We start from the raw sequence: 17,348 nt of genomic DNA on the forward strand, positions 1-17,348 counted from the left end.
ATGTTCAAAAGGTGAGCTGTGACCAGTTATGAACCTGTACCTTATGGATGGATCTATTTATATAGTGTGGATAGATTAGTATATATCCAGTGTTAACTGCCATAGTGATTGAATCCTTTGCCATCTAGGAAAACTAATTCTCAGAAGGATCAAACTGATCGGAAGTACATTAAGCAAGTTATATTGAACATATAATTCACCTCATCAATTCTTTCAAGAACACTAAAACATGGGCTAATTAACGAGTTAACGAACACAACCACCCGGACCCCCATAGTGGAACATGCCATCACCAAAAGTGGTAGCACGATAGCAGTTTCTGTGTGTTTCAACAATATGGAGACCAGCAGGCCATGTAGGGGGGTCATAACCTCCACCACTTGTATCAACATACTGAATATTTCGAACTGTTGCTGATTCTCTTCCAGCCCATTTCCCATTGCCCATCGGAGGACTAGAACGTCCTTCGTAAGACGTGGTCATTCCACCCCATGCTATAACTGTGGCATGGCCTGACAGGGTGGTAAAAAGATCCTTTGGCCAATATCCCACCCTAGTAAGACCAATGTTATCATTTCCGTAGTACAACCACCAATCTCCATCGTCTCTACTCTGCAACACAAATGTAGAGTTTTTTTTATCAGAACAGTTGTATTACAGAGAGCAAAATATGTTAAAGTACAATACCAAGTTTAAAACATTACAATAAAAAATAATCCATATGATTTAATTTGTCAAATCTTAGCTTTCTAATTCATAATGCAAGCTGTACCGAAAGGAACTCCCATGTTTTATCCAGCATGTTCAGTTTTTGTTAAAAATATATTCTATCTTTATATCTTTATTTAGCTAGCAGCCATTTAAAACATATCCTCTTGGTTTAGAGGTGCCATATAATATTTTTATTGAGTTAGCCAGATGAGGCATTCATTTGAAATTACCAAGAAAGGACAGTCTAAACCGTGTATAGAAAAAAATGCAAGTAAACAATGACCGTAAAAAAATATACTAAATATTTATATAAATTCATTGTGCTAACTGTACTTGTCACAATGGCCCAAACAAATGAACAGTAGCACACACATTCCATGAATTTGAAGACAAAGAAATCCCTCATAAAAAGAAGCCAAATAAATTCCTCTTAGAAAAAGAAGCCGATTTTTTTTTGGCAGCTCAAGTCTCCACCGGTGACATCATTTTCTCATCCTGTAGAGAGTTGCGCACATGTACAGAACCATTGAAGGTTGAGCTCTCAGCTTGCATGGAGGGCATCAACCTTGCCCTACAATGGGCGGAGATGCCGATAGAAGTAGAGACGGGCTGCCTTGTCGCTCTTAACATGATTAATGGCCCGGGCAGGGACCGGTCTCGCTATACCATGTTGGTTGATCAAATTCAAAGGCTTTTGAGGGATGGAAGAATGTTCAAGCTATCTCATGTTGGTAGGGAACATAATGGTGCAAGCCATTATCTGGCCTCCTTTGGACGGACAGAAGGTCGCATTATGGTGTGGTTGGGTTCGGGACCAGGAGACGTCCCTGATATTTGTAAGAATGACTTTTGTCCTGATTGATGAAATAAAATCTTTCATTCACCCGCAAAAAAAGAAGTTTGAAGTAGAAGCATTTTTCTATCAACACTAGTGCTACATAGGTAGAAAATGCTACCAGGAGCAAAGCCTTTCTACAACATGAGTACATTTTATTTGAACAGTGGGTTGTCTGAATCATACCTTATATATCTTGAGTGAGATTCTCGTTTGCCCATGTGGTAGCTCTAGGCTATCTCCCGGCGTAATAGGAGCCCCATTTACAGGCACAAAGCCTAGACAATTCAAGTTATAGCATCCGGTCTCATCCTCCCCATCAGCCTACCAGTAAATTTACAACATTATAGACATATTAAACACACACATTTAAGTAGACATGGAGCAGATTTAGCGCAGTACCGTCCAAAATACGAAAAAATGTGTTTTGCTATCACCATAGATGTCTGGATTGACCTGTTACAGAAATTAGTTAATTTATTGCTGCTAATAGTGATCGCATATGTTAAAGTTGTGATAATATTATTCAGAACCTCCCATCCAGACATAATTTTGTTGACGTTGTCGCTTTCACCATTTCCTTTATTTATTACCCAGATTTGGGCTGAACTTGATTCACCCTTGACCAAGTTTGGAAAACCATAGACATCAAAAGTGGCCATAGCACCAGTATATTGGTTTCCAGCGGCTTGGTACGATTCATATGCTGCAAGCTGCATATAATCACTTTTAAGTTAGTTTAACCTAGGTGCATGCACATATATTGATAAATTTAACTTGTATATTTTGTAGGCCCAACCTTTATGAATAGGAATATAAAGTTGTAAGAAATTACGAATCCATGTATCCAAAACTATATCACAACAAAATAGAATTGACCAAAAAAAACTATTATGTACAACTTTATTACTATATGAAAAAGAGTTTTGCTTTGGTACATCCCCTTAAAAGTTTGCATGAATCTTAAGTTATTTAAAAAGGCTATCACCATATTACCTTGGAGATTAAACATATTGAATAGATTGATTTGGATAAAAAAGACTATATTATCCTCTTTTTTGTTGAAGTGATACCTTCTAATCTTCACCTTTAATCTGCATCGAAATCTGTAAACTTTTGTAGGGGTGTGTACCAAAGCAAAGTTCTATGAAAAATCCAAAAATCCTCAGAAGGGCTTAAACTAAAGCAACAGAATATGATATTAACTTTAAAGAAATCATACAGATTTGACCAGAAATAGGGGCCATACATATGCCGCAAGTAAATGCTCGATACACGTTTGGTGCAAAAAGACCGATACGAGTCACTGTAGGATTCATCTATAGTATATAGTATAATCTTCTTGGTATGACATGCGTTATGTAAATCTGCATACCCATGGAGAAAATTTGTACAAAAAAAATAAGAAAGAGAAATAGAAGCTTACATGCACAACTTGTCTCGGTCTTGGCCGGATTGACATCATTTCAGCATCTAGCAGCTGGGAGCTACTGTTCAAGGATGAAATTCCTCTATGTTGTAGTACCTTCCTAGGATATTCATCATAGCTTGGTGTTGTGGAGACATGATGCACAAAAACAACAAACATTAGTGGAAGAAAGGACACAAAATGTGTCATTTTCGGACAAAAAAGTACCGCCATGTTTGAGATAGAGTATACCACTAAAATAACAAGTAGGAATAAGAAAATGTTGTGCGTAGAGCGAACTTAAACACAAGGCAGATATGTGTACCTGCTTTGTTAGGAAAATAATAATTGAGTAATATTTGCCTATTTAATATGTAATATCTTCTAATAATGGAATAAATATATGGGGCTAAAATAATCATTACATATCTCTATCTCTACTTCTCTATCTACTACCTAAAAGAAACGTACCACCCTTCCTCCATCCTTCTCTCGTACAAACCCCCACCCCACCACCGATTTTCTTTCCTTCCTCCATCGGTTTTCTTCCTGTTGGTTCCCTATTTGCCGATTTTATTCACATCTGGCTGGACGGACCCACTATATTTTTGGCAACCAAATAATTTATGTATGGTAACCAATCTTTTGTTTGGTAATACAAACGTGATGAGTACATGTATGGTAATGAATATTCTCTTTGGTAATGCAATAAACTCAATAAAGGTCATCAATTTACTTTCTTCTTTCATCCAATCGGTAAACAAATCAGAAGGAAGCAATCGGATGCATGTATGGAAGATAATTTCGAAGACCGCGTGTGGCATGCAGGAAGAAATTATTGAGATCCGCGGAAAATAAGGAAAGAAATCTCTAGGCTGCTCTCACTCCCCATCAACGGCCCTGCACATGCACTCTCCATTTGGATTTTCTGAAAACGTGATTCATATATCTCTTTCTTATCCCTATGGCCGATCGTTGTGGGCATGTTTCATCTGTAGGCGCGAGCGACCGGACGGCAACCGGGACGGGCTCACCGGTGTACCGCACCTCAAGACCGTCCTTCTCAAGATGCTGCGCCACGGCCGCCCGCCATGTCCGTAGCACCCGCTGAGAGGTGAGCTCCTTGCATTCGCGTACGTGCATTAGCAACCGGCACATCAGCTTTCTAATTGCGCTTATGCGTGGTAACAAAGCAGAGAGATCACCAATAAAAAGGCGGCAGCAGCAGCTACTGCTGCAAGAGCAAGACAGGACAGCGAGAGCATGTGACTCCAATTAGAATTCAGATAATAACAATCCTGTGGTAGTGGACAGTGCTTATTTTCTCAGATCATGTTGATGTTGCACATGAGAAATTATAAAGGGGAAGCACAGATTCAGGTGGTGAAACAGTTAAGGAGTACAAGCTCAAGACATTCAATGATTCAAGGCATGCACTAATCTCCAGATTTTCATACATTCCAGTATGTTGATATATGTTAACGTATAACTTGTATTTTGTGATCATATGCCATGGGCACTGCTGATGGGATTTCATCTCTAGAGACTCGATCGTCGTGGAAAAGCGAGGTGACATGGGTGGAAGCTGCACTACATAAGATCATGTTGTACTACTCTGTATTTAGTGTTAGAATAAATCTGAGGTACGCGGTCGATCCACCGAGGAACAAGCAATCACAGACAACGACGACGCCGAGATTTGTTAACGAGGTTCGGCGAACTCGCCTACTCCCCGAAGCAATGACTACGGGCGCTCCTCCCCGAGATACCGCAACACCGACCACCTGGGCGCCGGCACAAACCGCCGGCACCCTCTTGCGAGCCTGTCGCTATCTAGTCGTCATGGCTTACAACGTGGGGTGCCTCCTCATATATAAGAGGCCAAGGGTACAACGTGTCCGACTCCGACACTACAAGTATCCTACCCACACTACAACACCAAGTCCAAGCGTAACCCAACTAGTACAAAATATTCGACACAAACACAACAAACTCCACCTTGGCGAATATTCTCCACCACCTTGAATTTGTCCATGCGTCAAACTTCCATGTACTCCGGACTTGTGTTGTCTTCTTCGTAGCTTACTGAGAGCTACTCGACGAGTCTGCCCCAGACCCGCCGCCGCCGTGAGACCCCGCTGCTACTCCCGCAACTCCAGTCTCCGTGACTCCACCTGCAATAGTGCTCCCTTGCAACTTGTAAAGATGCGAAGCCGTCCTCTCTCCAATCATCACGGTCACCTCATCTTCTATGATTCTCATGGCCTTCTTATCCCGATCACAACGGAATACCATACCATCATCATGAAGAACACCAAGTGAAATTAGATTTCTCCTTAGCCCTGGCACATGCTTGACTCCCCGAAGCATCCGCTCAACTCCGTCAAACATCTTGATTTTGATGTCACCTACTCCAGCAACACGATAACCTGTGTCATCGCCCACATAGGCTAAACCAAACTCACCAGACTTGTACGAAGAGAACCACTCCCTGTTGGGTGTCGCATGAAAAGAGCAAGCTGAATCCAACATCCACGCTTCACCTTTGGTTGACCGCCTGTCTGATACTATGAGAACATCACTACTGCTGTCTGAGTCATCATCATGAGTTGCCTTATTAGCACTTGCCCCACCATTGAGTTCTGGACAGTCCTTTCTCATATGTCCCCACTGCTTACACTTGTGACACTGTATATTCTTTTTCTTTTTCTTGTTCTTCCCAGCCTCATATCCCTTCCGCCACTGCTCACCCTTGACTAGCAAACCTTCACCATGAGAGACTTCCACCGCGTTCTTCTTTCTCATATCATAAGATAGCAATGCCGCAGTAATATCCTCATTCTTGACGGTCTCCTTGCCGTGCGTCAAAGTAGTGATCAAGTGCTCATAGGATGATGGCAATGAACAAAGAAGCAGAATTGCCCTATCCTCGTCGTCAACCGTTGCACCCAAGCGTGCTAGATCCGTCACGACTTGATTAAAGGCGTTCATATACTCCACAAGAAGTATAGTCTATGATTCTCATGGCCTTCTTATCCCGATCACAACGGAATTCTCATCCATCACATGATAAATAACCTGGTCCGACAGACACAACCGTATTGTCCCGGCTGCTTTCAACTGTAACTCCTCCCAGTCATCCGCCTCCATCTTAGCTGGCTTGGCTTCCTTCAACAACGCCTTCAAGCATCCTTGTTGTGCCAACAAATCTTTCACCCTTGTCTGCCATAACCCAAAGCTTTCAGTTTCGTTGAACTTCTCCACCTCAAACCTGGTACCCGATGGCGCCATGGTTCTTTGTATGGCTGACCCTGCGAAAAAAATAACCGAGCAGTCTTCCCGTGATCCCCAAGTACAAGAACAAAACCTCTGTCTACTACTAGCAATCTAGCTAGTTGGTCTTCACGTGAAGTGCTCCTGTCTTGGCCCAACTTCCCGGATGCTAGCGAACTTGCTTTGCCTAAGCCCTTGCTTTCCAATGGATGCAATCAGCGATGGCTTTTTCTTCCGCTGAATCTCGATCTACCTCTTTGCGTCCAGCCGCTGCTGCTTTTAACATGTGCGTGCATGGGTGCAGCTGTCCGGCTCGAAGACGACTTCTTCCAGGACTCGGTCCCTTTTGTTTCCAAAACAATCTCGGTAGCTTATGGCCTGCACGCAACGCGCTGGACTGCTACACGCCTGGCTCAAGCCCGTGCGCACGTCTTGGAGTCCCTGGGCCGCACGCGTGCGCCCGACTCGGTCGGCTCGGCTAGATTCACTGGCCTCACACGCGTCTATGCCTTGGACTTCCATCGTTGCACGGCTGCACGCCTTTCCTGTCCGAGCCGCTGCTGCTGCCTCCGCGTGATGCTTTCCGATCTCGGCGAGATCCCATCGAATAAGTCGAACCGTGGTATACGCAACGAGCTCAACAATGGCCTTCCTCTGGATCAACGCACAACAACCTCTCCGTAACCTTGCTCATGATACCACTTGTTAGAATAAATCTGAGGTACGCGGTCGATCCACTGAGGAACAAGCAATCACAGACAACGACGACACCGAGATTTGTTAACGAGGTTCGGCGAACTCGCCTACTCCCCGGGGCAATGACTACGGGCGCTCCTCCCCGAGATACCGCAACACCGGCCACCTGGGCGCCGGCACAAGCCGCCGGCACCCCCTTGCGAGCCTGTCGCTATCTAGTCGTTATGGGTTACAACGTGGGGTGCCTCCTCATATATATAAGAGGCCAAGGGTACAACGTGTCCGACTCCGACACTACAAGTATCCTACCCACACTACAACACCAAGTCCAAGCGTAACCCAACTAGTACAAAATATTCGACACAAACACAACATTTAGAGTGATCATTGCATGCATCTTTCATTATTTTTGTAGATAAGAAATTTAATATGACGTCTCCTGTGCAGGTAATAGCCGTTTCACTTGCAAATTAGACATACAATACACTTCATCTCCCAAGCGAGGTAGACGACAATATGATTATGTATGTGCGGGTGTTCGAAAAACACAAGCAACTATTCCCTCTGTAACGTAATATAAGACATTTTTTGACATTGTCATAGTGTCAAAAAATATCTTGTTATAGAGGGATTAGAACTCAATCTTGGGGTTTCATTGCCCGTTCATATTCTGTGCATATAAAATGGGACCAAAGGATGCATTACATCTTATATTTGCTTTCTAGATAAATGTTTATAAACAAGACATGATTCGGCAAGATGTGCATGAGGATTGTAAAGGTATATATTTGCCATGATTGTACTAAACTATTAGAATATTTGTGCCATGTTGCAACGCACGGTCAATTACCTAGTCTTTTAAGAAACACACAAATTTACTGTTTGATATAAACATTAGAATCCAATGTGCATAAGATATCTTTGCATATCTTTTAATCAAGGAATCTATTTATATATATGATAAGTAGTAATGTAGTATTGAACAAAATTTGCATATCTTTTAGTTAAGAGATGGAACTAATATTTTGCTTGGTATTAATATCCTTGCTTATCTGGTAAGAAACGGAAGTCATTATCCGTGAAAATATGAGAATTCAATGTCTGATCGCATAAGTTTTCGGAATGAGAAACTACCAATCGACAAGAAACTCGTACTGCATCAAGGTTTCTTTACATTGCAAAGCTTAATTAGTTCCCCCAACATGGCGGGCTGGCAACTCAAGAAAAGATGAGTTATTTGCGGAAATCTGGGCTCTAAATCCAGCTCAAGGCGAGAGGTGGCTCGCCCTTGGCGACTTCAACTAAATTCGCCATGCTCGGGACAAGAATAACAACAACATCAACCATCCTCGGCTGAATATTTGGTGATCACATCATGCACGCGCTCTCTTCATCCCTCTTGGACCACTGCCCTTACTTATTGCTAGCAACTGTGTCCGAAGAGACCTTGATCCTTCAGATTCGAGATCTTCTGGCTACACATGTCATGGTTCTCTGAGGTTTGTGCAGAACACGTGGAACGAGCCAGCTGTCCACACCGAGCCTTGCGAGCGTCTGTTCCACAAATTGTAGTGCATGGTTTGGCGCCATAAGCTGTGGAGTGAGTCTATCTTCTCCAACCACAAGGTCTAGCTACACATGGACCTTGAGGTCATCCTTCCATTTGATATTGCTATGGAGCAACAACTAGTCTCACTGGCCGAGAGAGATATTAGGACAAGGTTGAAGCGGCATTTCATCGCCCTTGCGGTGCTCGAGAGGGCTAGGAAGAAATAATGTGCTTGCATCAATAATTTGCACTAGGGGGAATGCAAACATGAGATTCTTCCATCTTAGCGTCAATGGAAGGCACCAAAACTTTCATCCATATATTGCGCCACATAGTGGATGGGTCACCTCACATTTATACTTAAACTAGAAAGCTTTCAACCTCCCCCGGAAAACCTACACGGTGTCAATGACCCTTTCTCGGAAGAAGAGGTCAAGACTGCCATCAACAATCTCCTCTCTCATAAGGTGCCAGTCCCGGATGGGTTCACCATGGAGTTCTTCCAAAGTTGTTGGGATAGTATCAAGGAGGATGTTATGAGGGTCATCAACCACTTCTATAATATGCAAACAACTCACTTTCAATGGTTTGATTCGGTGAACATTGTCCTCCTACCGAACGAGGGCAAAGGCTTGCTCCACACATGAATGACTTGGTCTCCAATGCGCAAAGTGTCTTCCTCAAATGTCGGAGCATCCAAGACAACTTCATGTTTGTGAGGAACTGTGTGTGTTGGCTCCATAGGCGAAAGAAACTGCCTCTTCTCCTAAATCTTGACATCGAGAAGGTGTTCTACTTCATGCATTGGAACTACATCTTTGGCCTTCTTTAGACGTGTGGGTTCCCCCTGAGGTACCACGACTGGATTGCCGCCCTTCTCTTGCCGAAACATGTCGTGTCCTTCCCAATGGTGTCCCTGAAGAAGGCACAGCCGCGACCTCTGGCACGGAGAACCTCTCCAGTTGCTCTTCGCCGTCGCCATCGACCACCTCCAATGAGTGCTTCAGCTGGCCACCGAGTAGGGACTATTCCACGACTTGGGAGGGAGGGTGGGAAATTTCCGACTTCGCTCCAAGCGGATGACCCTGCCATTTTTGTTGTGCCTACCAAAGAAGACATTCGGACAGTCTCCAACATTCTCCAGAGCTTTGAGGAGGTCATCAGGCTTGTTACGAACTTCCAAAAAACCTTCTTTGCGGTGGCTTGGATGTTGACGATATCATGCAAACCCTCCCGGTTGTGAGATTGACCTTTCCAATGCGCCACGGGCTACCCCTATCGGTCAAGCGGCTAATGCGGATCCAATTCCAGCATCTCGAGGACCAATTCGTTGGCAAGTTGCCCCCACCCCCTAAGGAAAACACTACACAACGGCGGGCCACACTGCCAAGGTCAAGTTGGCCCTCATCACCATCACAATCTACCACACCACACCGCTCGTCATAACGGTGGAGATGTTACAAGCCATTAACAAGATCTGTAGGGCATTCTTTTGGGCCGGCTCCAACAAGGTCTCCGGTGCCAAGTGCAAAGTTATTTGGATGGCGGTGTGCCGCCCTGTCAACTTTGAAAACCTTGGGATCTTGCACCTTGACAAGTTGCTCGCCGCTCCACCTGGGATGGTCATGGCTTTAACGGGAAGCGCCGGCAAAAACGTGGGTTGGCACCAGAACCCATGCGATGGGGAGGATATGGATGTGTTTCATGGGCTTACTAAGCTCGCCGTTGGAGATGGAAACAAGGCGAGCTTCTCAGAATTGGCTTGGCTGGAGGACTAAGGCCAAAGCACAGTGTATCTCTTATTATTGACATATCCAAAAGCCAAATGATGTGTGAGGAAAGCTATCCAGAACGGAGCCTGGGTGGACCAAATCAGTTTGTCAAATGGACCCACGGTGGTGCACATCCAGTAATTCACTTTGCTTTGGACACTTCTGTCCCATCTTCATGATAGCTGACACCATTACTTGAAAGTTAACTGCCTTGGGTCGCTATTCCATGGCCTTGGCATATAGGTAGCACCTCATTGGTGCCACGACAAGGAGCTTCAAGACCACAATCTGGAAGAATTGGGCGCCGCCCAAGTGTAAGTTTTTTTGGCTGGCCAAATTGCGGCAATTGCCCACTTCGTAACATTATTGGAGTCGGCGCAACACCTCCTCTTCAAGTTCAGATTCTCCATTAGGGTGGGGGTGCATGGTTACAAGGACGTTTGGCATGGCTTCCCGGGCGTCAAATCTTGGTGGTACGGCACTGTGCATGATGGCCTCGCTCGCCAAAAGGCTATGGCTTCGGTCAACATGCTTGTGGCTTGAGAGATTTGGAATGAACACAATGCGAGGATCTTCAACAATAAGGGTCAAAAATCCGATGCGAGGCGAAGAATTGGGGTTTGACGGGAGTAACTCATTTGTGTAATATTATGCCGGGGAGTAGGCTTTTGTGCAACCGGTCCTTCGGGCTGTCAAGCTTGTTCTAAACTCTCTTAATTAACAAATGCAGCTAGTCTCACAATGCAATGAAATGATGAACATTACAGATAATTCTTGCAATTTTTTAAGCAGGGCGTAATCCTCTTCATCCTTCACGCTGGAGTAAGTAGCAAACCAGGTTTATTTATGTAAAATTAAATTACATCCAGAAATCCGATGATAGTCCCATATTTTACACCTGTTGAACACACTCGCGCACTGGCGCTTCACAGTGCAGAAGTGCACCACATCACCAGTCCTGCACATCACCCTCATGAACATGAACAATCCTGCTATGCTGTACTGGAGAAGGGAGGGAACTCAACTCAGCTAACGCTTCTCCCTTGGGAACCCCAGGAGCGCAAGGATCAGCGCAAAGAAGCTGCCCTTGATGAGGCCCCTCAAGATCCTCTGTTTCTCTGCCGTGTAGGGTGGGTACCTTGCGTTCGCCTCGCCACCGAACCCGCGGATCAGCACTGCCTTTCTGTGGGTGAAGCAGTCGAAGCTGAACTTGCCATGGTACGACCCCGTGCCGCTGTCGCCCACGCCACCGAACGGCAAATGTGGGTTCGTCAGCTGTAAAATGTGATGTGTTCAGGAGGAAGCATGTTTTTGGTACAGAAGATTGATTCACAGAGTTCATGAGCAGTTACGTGTAGGGCGACGTCGTTGACGAGCATGCCTCCTGCCGAGACGTTTGAGACGAAATCTTGTTGCAGTTTCTTGTCCTTGGTGAAGAGGTAGGCCGCCAGTGGCTTCGCCCCGGCGTTGATGTGTGTGATGCTTTCTTCAATCTTGTCGACCTGACAACCATAGTTAAAAGGAATCCAAACAGAGTTAGGTTTAATTCTGAATACTGTCATGCAGACTTCATGCACTGTAGGAAAATCAAGGCAGGAGTACCAACCGTTATAATTGGAAGCATGGGGCCAAATATTTCCCCTGTCATAAGTTCTGTATCAAGAGGAACATCTACCAACACCGTAGGAGCTATTTTTCTGCGACATAAGAAACAAAAGTTAGCGCTCAATCAAACACCTTCCAAAACCCAACTGTGAGTTTGTGACTGAAAGTTCACGCTATAAAGAGTTCTCACAGTTGCTCCTGATCTGTCTGACCACCGAGCTGAATCTTGGTGGCAACTTCCTTGTCCTCTATCAACTTCGCTAATCGTTCGAAATGGCTAATACTCACAATACGAGACAGGTCCGCCGATTGCAACGGATCCTCCCCATAGAACCTTTCCAAGACTCTTTTCAAAGAGTCGACCTGTAGAAAGTTTATTTCGTAGATAAGTAAATGTATAGAACTTCAGTAGGCAGAAGCAATTATCTGGCTGGTAGTTATAATAGTAGTGTAGATACCAGTTCTGTAACGAAAGCTTTTGTCGTTATGATGTAATCGGGAGCAATGCATGCCTGGCCATTGTTACAGCCCCATTTACCAACAGCAATCCTCTTAGCAGCAACCTTGAAGGAAAATCTCTGTTAAGAAAACCAAAAGACTACTTTTTTTTGTAAGAGTTGACAATATTTTTAGATATCGCTTACATGCAGATCGACGTTAGAGTCAACAATAACAGGGCATTTTCCACCGAGCTCCAGAGCAACAGGGGTTAGATGCTTCGCAGCTGCTGCCAACACTACGCGGGCTACATTACCATTTCCTGCAGTTCAAATGAACACGCGCACTATTAGGAACATAACATTAATTGAAGAAGCAGAAACTATTTGACAGGTAAGAACTTAACCTGTGTAGAAGATCTTATCCCATTTTTGTTGTAAGAGTGCACCTGTTTCAGTGACACCTCCCTCCACAACTTTTATACACGAGCTATCGACGTACTCTGGTAGCAGCTTCGCGAACAATGACGATGTTGCTGGCGCAAGTTCTGATGGCTTCAGCACAACAGCATTCCCAGCAGCAATTGCTCCAATGACAGGCTCGATGGATAGCACTACAACGAAGGTGAGATTATTAGTCATCTTAATATCGAGCGATCATCCAGGAATCTAACAAGGAAAAAATACTCAATACAGAAGGGGGAAACTAATCTACAATTTTTCTAACCAAATTCAACTGGTCGAAAGCACCAGTCCCAAGATATTAAGTGTTTAGATGGTAAAATAATAACTAAAATTTTGTTTTTGGTCGCCAAAAATGTAATGGTGCCATAATTAAGACTGTCGAAACCTGCCGTCGTAATGCGCATGTGTTGAAAATAAAAATCAGGACTTGTGGCATAAGATTGCGTTAGAGCATAACTGCAGAAATCGATGTTTGTTTGACGAAAACGAAAGGTACCAACTATGAAACAGATTGGCGAAACAGATTGGCATGTAGCCAATCCTTGCGCGCGGGACACGGGAGCATATCAAACTCATGCCATAATCCTCCAGCACCATCAGGCAACAGATTTAATCAATGGTTAACTAGTGTATCCTCGTAGCCTCTCCCACACAAATTGCATGGATTAAATCCCTACTCAACTGTCTCGCTACATAGCACAGTACGTACTATGTTCAATGCCATTGACTTACAGAAAGGATAGTTCCAGGCTGATATGACGAGAACGACACCCAGGGGCTCCGGCACGATTTGAGCAGTGGATGGGAATGTAGTTATGGCAGAAGGTACCTGGAATATATATAAAAAGTAGTAAAGGTCACACATCCCATATCAGCAAAATCAATGGATTTTTATTTACAAAAAGGTGTAATCAGTAGTATGTGGAGAATGGATTTCCCTACCTTGTCGGGCTTCATCCAATTCTTGAGCCCCTTGAGGGCAAACATACACGCCCCTTTCGCCAGCGATATCTGAGTCATGAACAGACAGATGTCAACAACATGTGGTCATCAGTTACTAGATCGGCAAAAACGTGTTGTGAAGCAATCAGGCTTCTCTGTTCATTTATTTCTGTTGCTTTACAGATTGCAATCACCAAATTTGACTAGTGTGGCATTTCCTAGTCCTAGCTTGATAGTAACAGCAATGCTTCAGTAACTACAGACTGTGACTGGCCAGCTTAGGAACCCCTGCCTCGGACAAATATGATATTTCAACGAAAGCCTTTTTTCGCAAAAAGAGGAAAAAGATGAGCATGCAGTACAAACTGATGCAAGTTGCATCTGCTGCCCAAACTGAAAATTTGCAGACTTCGTCTGACCCCGGAGCAAACAAAGCGAGGGTTTTCTTGGAAGGGACGCCGCCGGCAATGGAGGAGTAATCATTTATTTATTTATTTGGCACGCAACCCTTTCCGAGAGTTGCGAGGAAAGGGACTAACACGCCTAACTTTCCCAAAGGCACCGCTGGCCGACAACCCCGCCACGGTTTCGATTAACCGAGTAGCATGATTGAGCCAATTCGGCCGAGGAGCAGGAAAGATGGTCCAAAGACAAAACGAATCTTGTGAGTTGTGAGGAGTATCTGTACAAGACGAACAATTAATGGGAAGAACTTTACTGATCCGTTGAAGATCAGATACGGAGAAAGTCAAGGCGAAGGAACTCGGGGCGACTGATCCAGCGCCGGCAAAGCTCTCATCAAATTTACTTCCATGGATTTATAAAACCGGATGCAATCACGCACGGGCACGGGGAGGAAGAGAAAATCATGCAAACAGAGCTGGAATTCCAGTCCAGTTCTTACCAACCCAAGAATCATCCTATCCTGCTGGAGTCAACTTGAAGATTCGGCACGGAGATGGAGCTGCGACATACCTCGTGGAGGTAGGCCTCCATGCGCGGCTTGGCGAGGTCGGCGTGGAGCGCGTCGCTGATGTCGTCCTCCTTCTCCTCGATCATCCTGACGAGCGCCCTGAGCTGCGCCGTCCGCCACTCGGCCGGCCGCGTCCGCCCCTCCCTGAAGCTGCCCCGCAGCTCCTCCATCACCGCCGCCGCCGACGCCGCCATGACAACAACCCGCTCCTCCTCGTTCCCTGGCTAGCTAAGCCCAAGCTGAAGCAGCAGGCGGCAATGGAGATAAGGCGAGGAACAGGGGAGGGAGGGAGAGATGGGGGTGGGAGAGAAGTGTGCACCCGACCCAGGGACGGAGATGGAGACGGGGATGGAGTTGGACCCTTCCCTATCCCTATATATACGCCCTGATTGGTTTCTTGCGTTGGTTTGAAAAACAGGATCGCCAGATTATTAGAATTGGAAGATAATAAAAGGGAGATACAACCATCAAACTGTTGATATCTTCTCCACCGGCCGGCGGGCCGATGAGATCTGTTTAGACTTTTTTCTCCATCTATACCACTATGTCTAGATATCTAATCTGTTGGTTGGAATCTTGCGGGTGACGCAGACAGGATCGCAGGAAGCCGCCGGAGGCATCGAGGCGCGGGCGACATGCTGCGAGTTTTGTTGGCTCGTATCGTATCTCGTACCCCATCTCCTTCTTTCTTTGACTACGTGCACCCAACACGAGTCGATCCACGCGGCTGAACGAGTGAATGGTGCGATATGGCGTGCAGTTTGTCTCCCATTCTTCTTTTTTTAACATCAATACCGACACAAGCGTTCTCCCATTCTGGCAAGGCTTAATCCAACATAAAAGGATTCTAAATAAAAAATTACACATAAATGAAAACAATTAATCACTCGATCGGTTGTTGCTTACGGATCAGACTAACTTAAGCAGCCATCTTGCTCTTAAAGAAACATTTGCTTACCGCAGTAGCCATTGTTTACGTATTCCAAGATACACCCAGGGCCATGAGTTGACATACTATTATCATTTTATTTGTCTTACATTTGTCTAAATAGGAATGTATCTAAACATGTTTTAGTGTTAGATACATTCATATCTAGATAAATCTAAAACGAGTATTTTGAAAAGGAGAATGTCGTTGCACGCATGTAGAAGGACATAGAGGGTCCTTTTGCCGACTCGTGGAGAGGCGCAGAGTGTGGATTAGTATGGGAAAGAGTAAAGCACATTACGATCTACCCAAATTCAGGCCACATGGCTGCATAATATCCTATTCCTGTCTTGTGTTTGTTGATATGTTGGATAGTGAGCTATAATTCCTTCCCGGAACGGGGAGGTGTTGTGTGTCTTGCTCCTACTTGCAATTTACCAAGTGTCCAATCCTTCTCTGAGGTAAATGCAGACGGGGTTGAAAGATCACCCCCCCCCCACCACCACCACCACCACCACCACCACCACCATAGTCCAGGCCCTCCTTTTATAGATTAAGGGCTTACCACAATAGATCCGTTGAGGTAGCCATTGGCAATAAAGACTCGATGAAGTGTCGTCTTCTAGTCTCAAGGAACGAACGCCTGTCTTGTCACTGTCGCTAAACTGTGTCACTTGGCCTGGGTGCGACATGTACCCTTACGGAAATACACCATGCGGTGAATATTGGGGGTGACTCAGGCCCCCTGCGTCTTGTCACTCCACTGGCACGCCTGCATCCCCACCACGTGTTGTAAAAGGCATGCGCATATAGAACTAGTACGACACGCGTGGGATGCGATGGCTTGATGTTCCGGCTTTTCAAGTGCAGGCTAGGTGGAGCAGTTGTTGCCTAATGTGGTCATTCCCGGAAGTTGGCTACCCCGGCTTGTTGTTGGGTGTCTTGGGCTTGCTTTCTCTGACACTTAGTCACTGGTTGCAGAGGATTTTGACAGATCTTGATGAAGATCTGCATACCGCCATGAAGCTTGGGCTCCTTCTTAGAGTTTTAGTCGATAATCTTGATAAAGATCTGCATGCCATCACTAGGTTATGGTAGCAGGTTTGTTGCTGGGGCGCCCTTTCAGCCGTTGGTCTTGGCTAAGAGGCTACTGTGGCTGTGCGCAGTTGGGCCCATGAACCCAAGTGTCACGGTACCGACAGAGGGAGTACAAAACTACAATAACTTGTCCAAAGATCCGCAAAACATTAACATGTCTATGGTGGTTACTGAAACTGAGTGGAATTTTGCAAACTACACACATGAACTCAAAAAAATGTGTTTGTATGTTTTCAAGAATTATAAAAAGTCATGAAAAAAGTAGAAGATGGAAATGTGTGAATTTGTACATGCCGCACACTCAACTGAATCTATCTTATTGTTAATGTGGCTTTCTACCTAGTCTCTTTCTTTGACTTTTGACATCAACAGTGACCTTACCATCAATGTCTTTTACTACTCCCTCTAATTATTATAATTTTTTGTGGGGTAAAATGATTGTAATATTTAAGAGATTATGGCATTACAATTCTTTTAAATAGGTTCTAATAGTTCATCGGGGCAAGATCCTATGCAAACTTACATAGTATCCGAGGGGCGAGAATAACTGTGCTACGGGAGCACTTCGCATTAGGTGCTCCCATATGACCTTGGCCATCGATCTGAGATCGAATGGGCAGCATCACAGGAGGTGGACCAAAGTGTCATTTTAGGAA

General features: G+C 44.9%; 2 protein-coding genes across 2 annotated transcripts; both read right to left on the reverse strand.

The window, feature by feature from the left end:
• Nucleotides 1–212: 212 nt before the first annotated feature.
• LOC119289041 lies at nucleotides 213–3,087 on the reverse strand. Its single transcript, XM_037568478.1, has 5 exons — nucleotides 2,973–3,087; nucleotides 2,080–2,259; nucleotides 1,949–2,002; nucleotides 1,733–1,870; nucleotides 213–612 (listed from the first exon to the last, which is right to left on the reverse strand). The coding sequence occupies exons 1-5, from the start codon at nucleotides 3,009–3,011 to the stop codon at nucleotides 247–249; spliced, it is 777 nt and encodes a 258-aa protein (XP_037424375.1). The 5' UTR covers nucleotides 3,012–3,087; the 3' UTR covers nucleotides 213–246.
• A 7,925-nt stretch (nucleotides 3,088–11,012) lies between these two features.
• On the reverse strand, nucleotides 11,013–15,126 carry LOC119286492 (aldehyde dehydrogenase family 3 member H1-like). The gene is made up of 10 exons (XM_037565876.1): nucleotides 14,669–15,126; nucleotides 13,694–13,762; nucleotides 13,484–13,580; nucleotides 12,694–12,900; nucleotides 12,494–12,609; nucleotides 12,308–12,412; nucleotides 12,040–12,212; nucleotides 11,851–11,941; nucleotides 11,597–11,746; nucleotides 11,013–11,519 (listed from the first exon to the last, which is right to left on the reverse strand). The coding sequence occupies exons 1-10, from the start codon at nucleotides 14,858–14,860 to the stop codon at nucleotides 11,274–11,276; spliced, it is 1,446 nt and encodes a 481-aa protein (XP_037421773.1). The 5' UTR covers nucleotides 14,861–15,126; the 3' UTR covers nucleotides 11,013–11,273.
• Between the last annotated feature and the right edge of the window lie 2,222 nt (nucleotides 15,127–17,348).

This window comes from Triticum dicoccoides, chromosome 4A (assembly GCF_002162155.2).
Source record: "Triticum dicoccoides isolate Atlit2015 ecotype Zavitan chromosome 4A, WEW_v2.0, whole genome shotgun sequence".
NCBI classification, from domain to species: Eukaryota; Viridiplantae; Streptophyta; class Magnoliopsida; order Poales; family Poaceae; genus Triticum; species Triticum dicoccoides.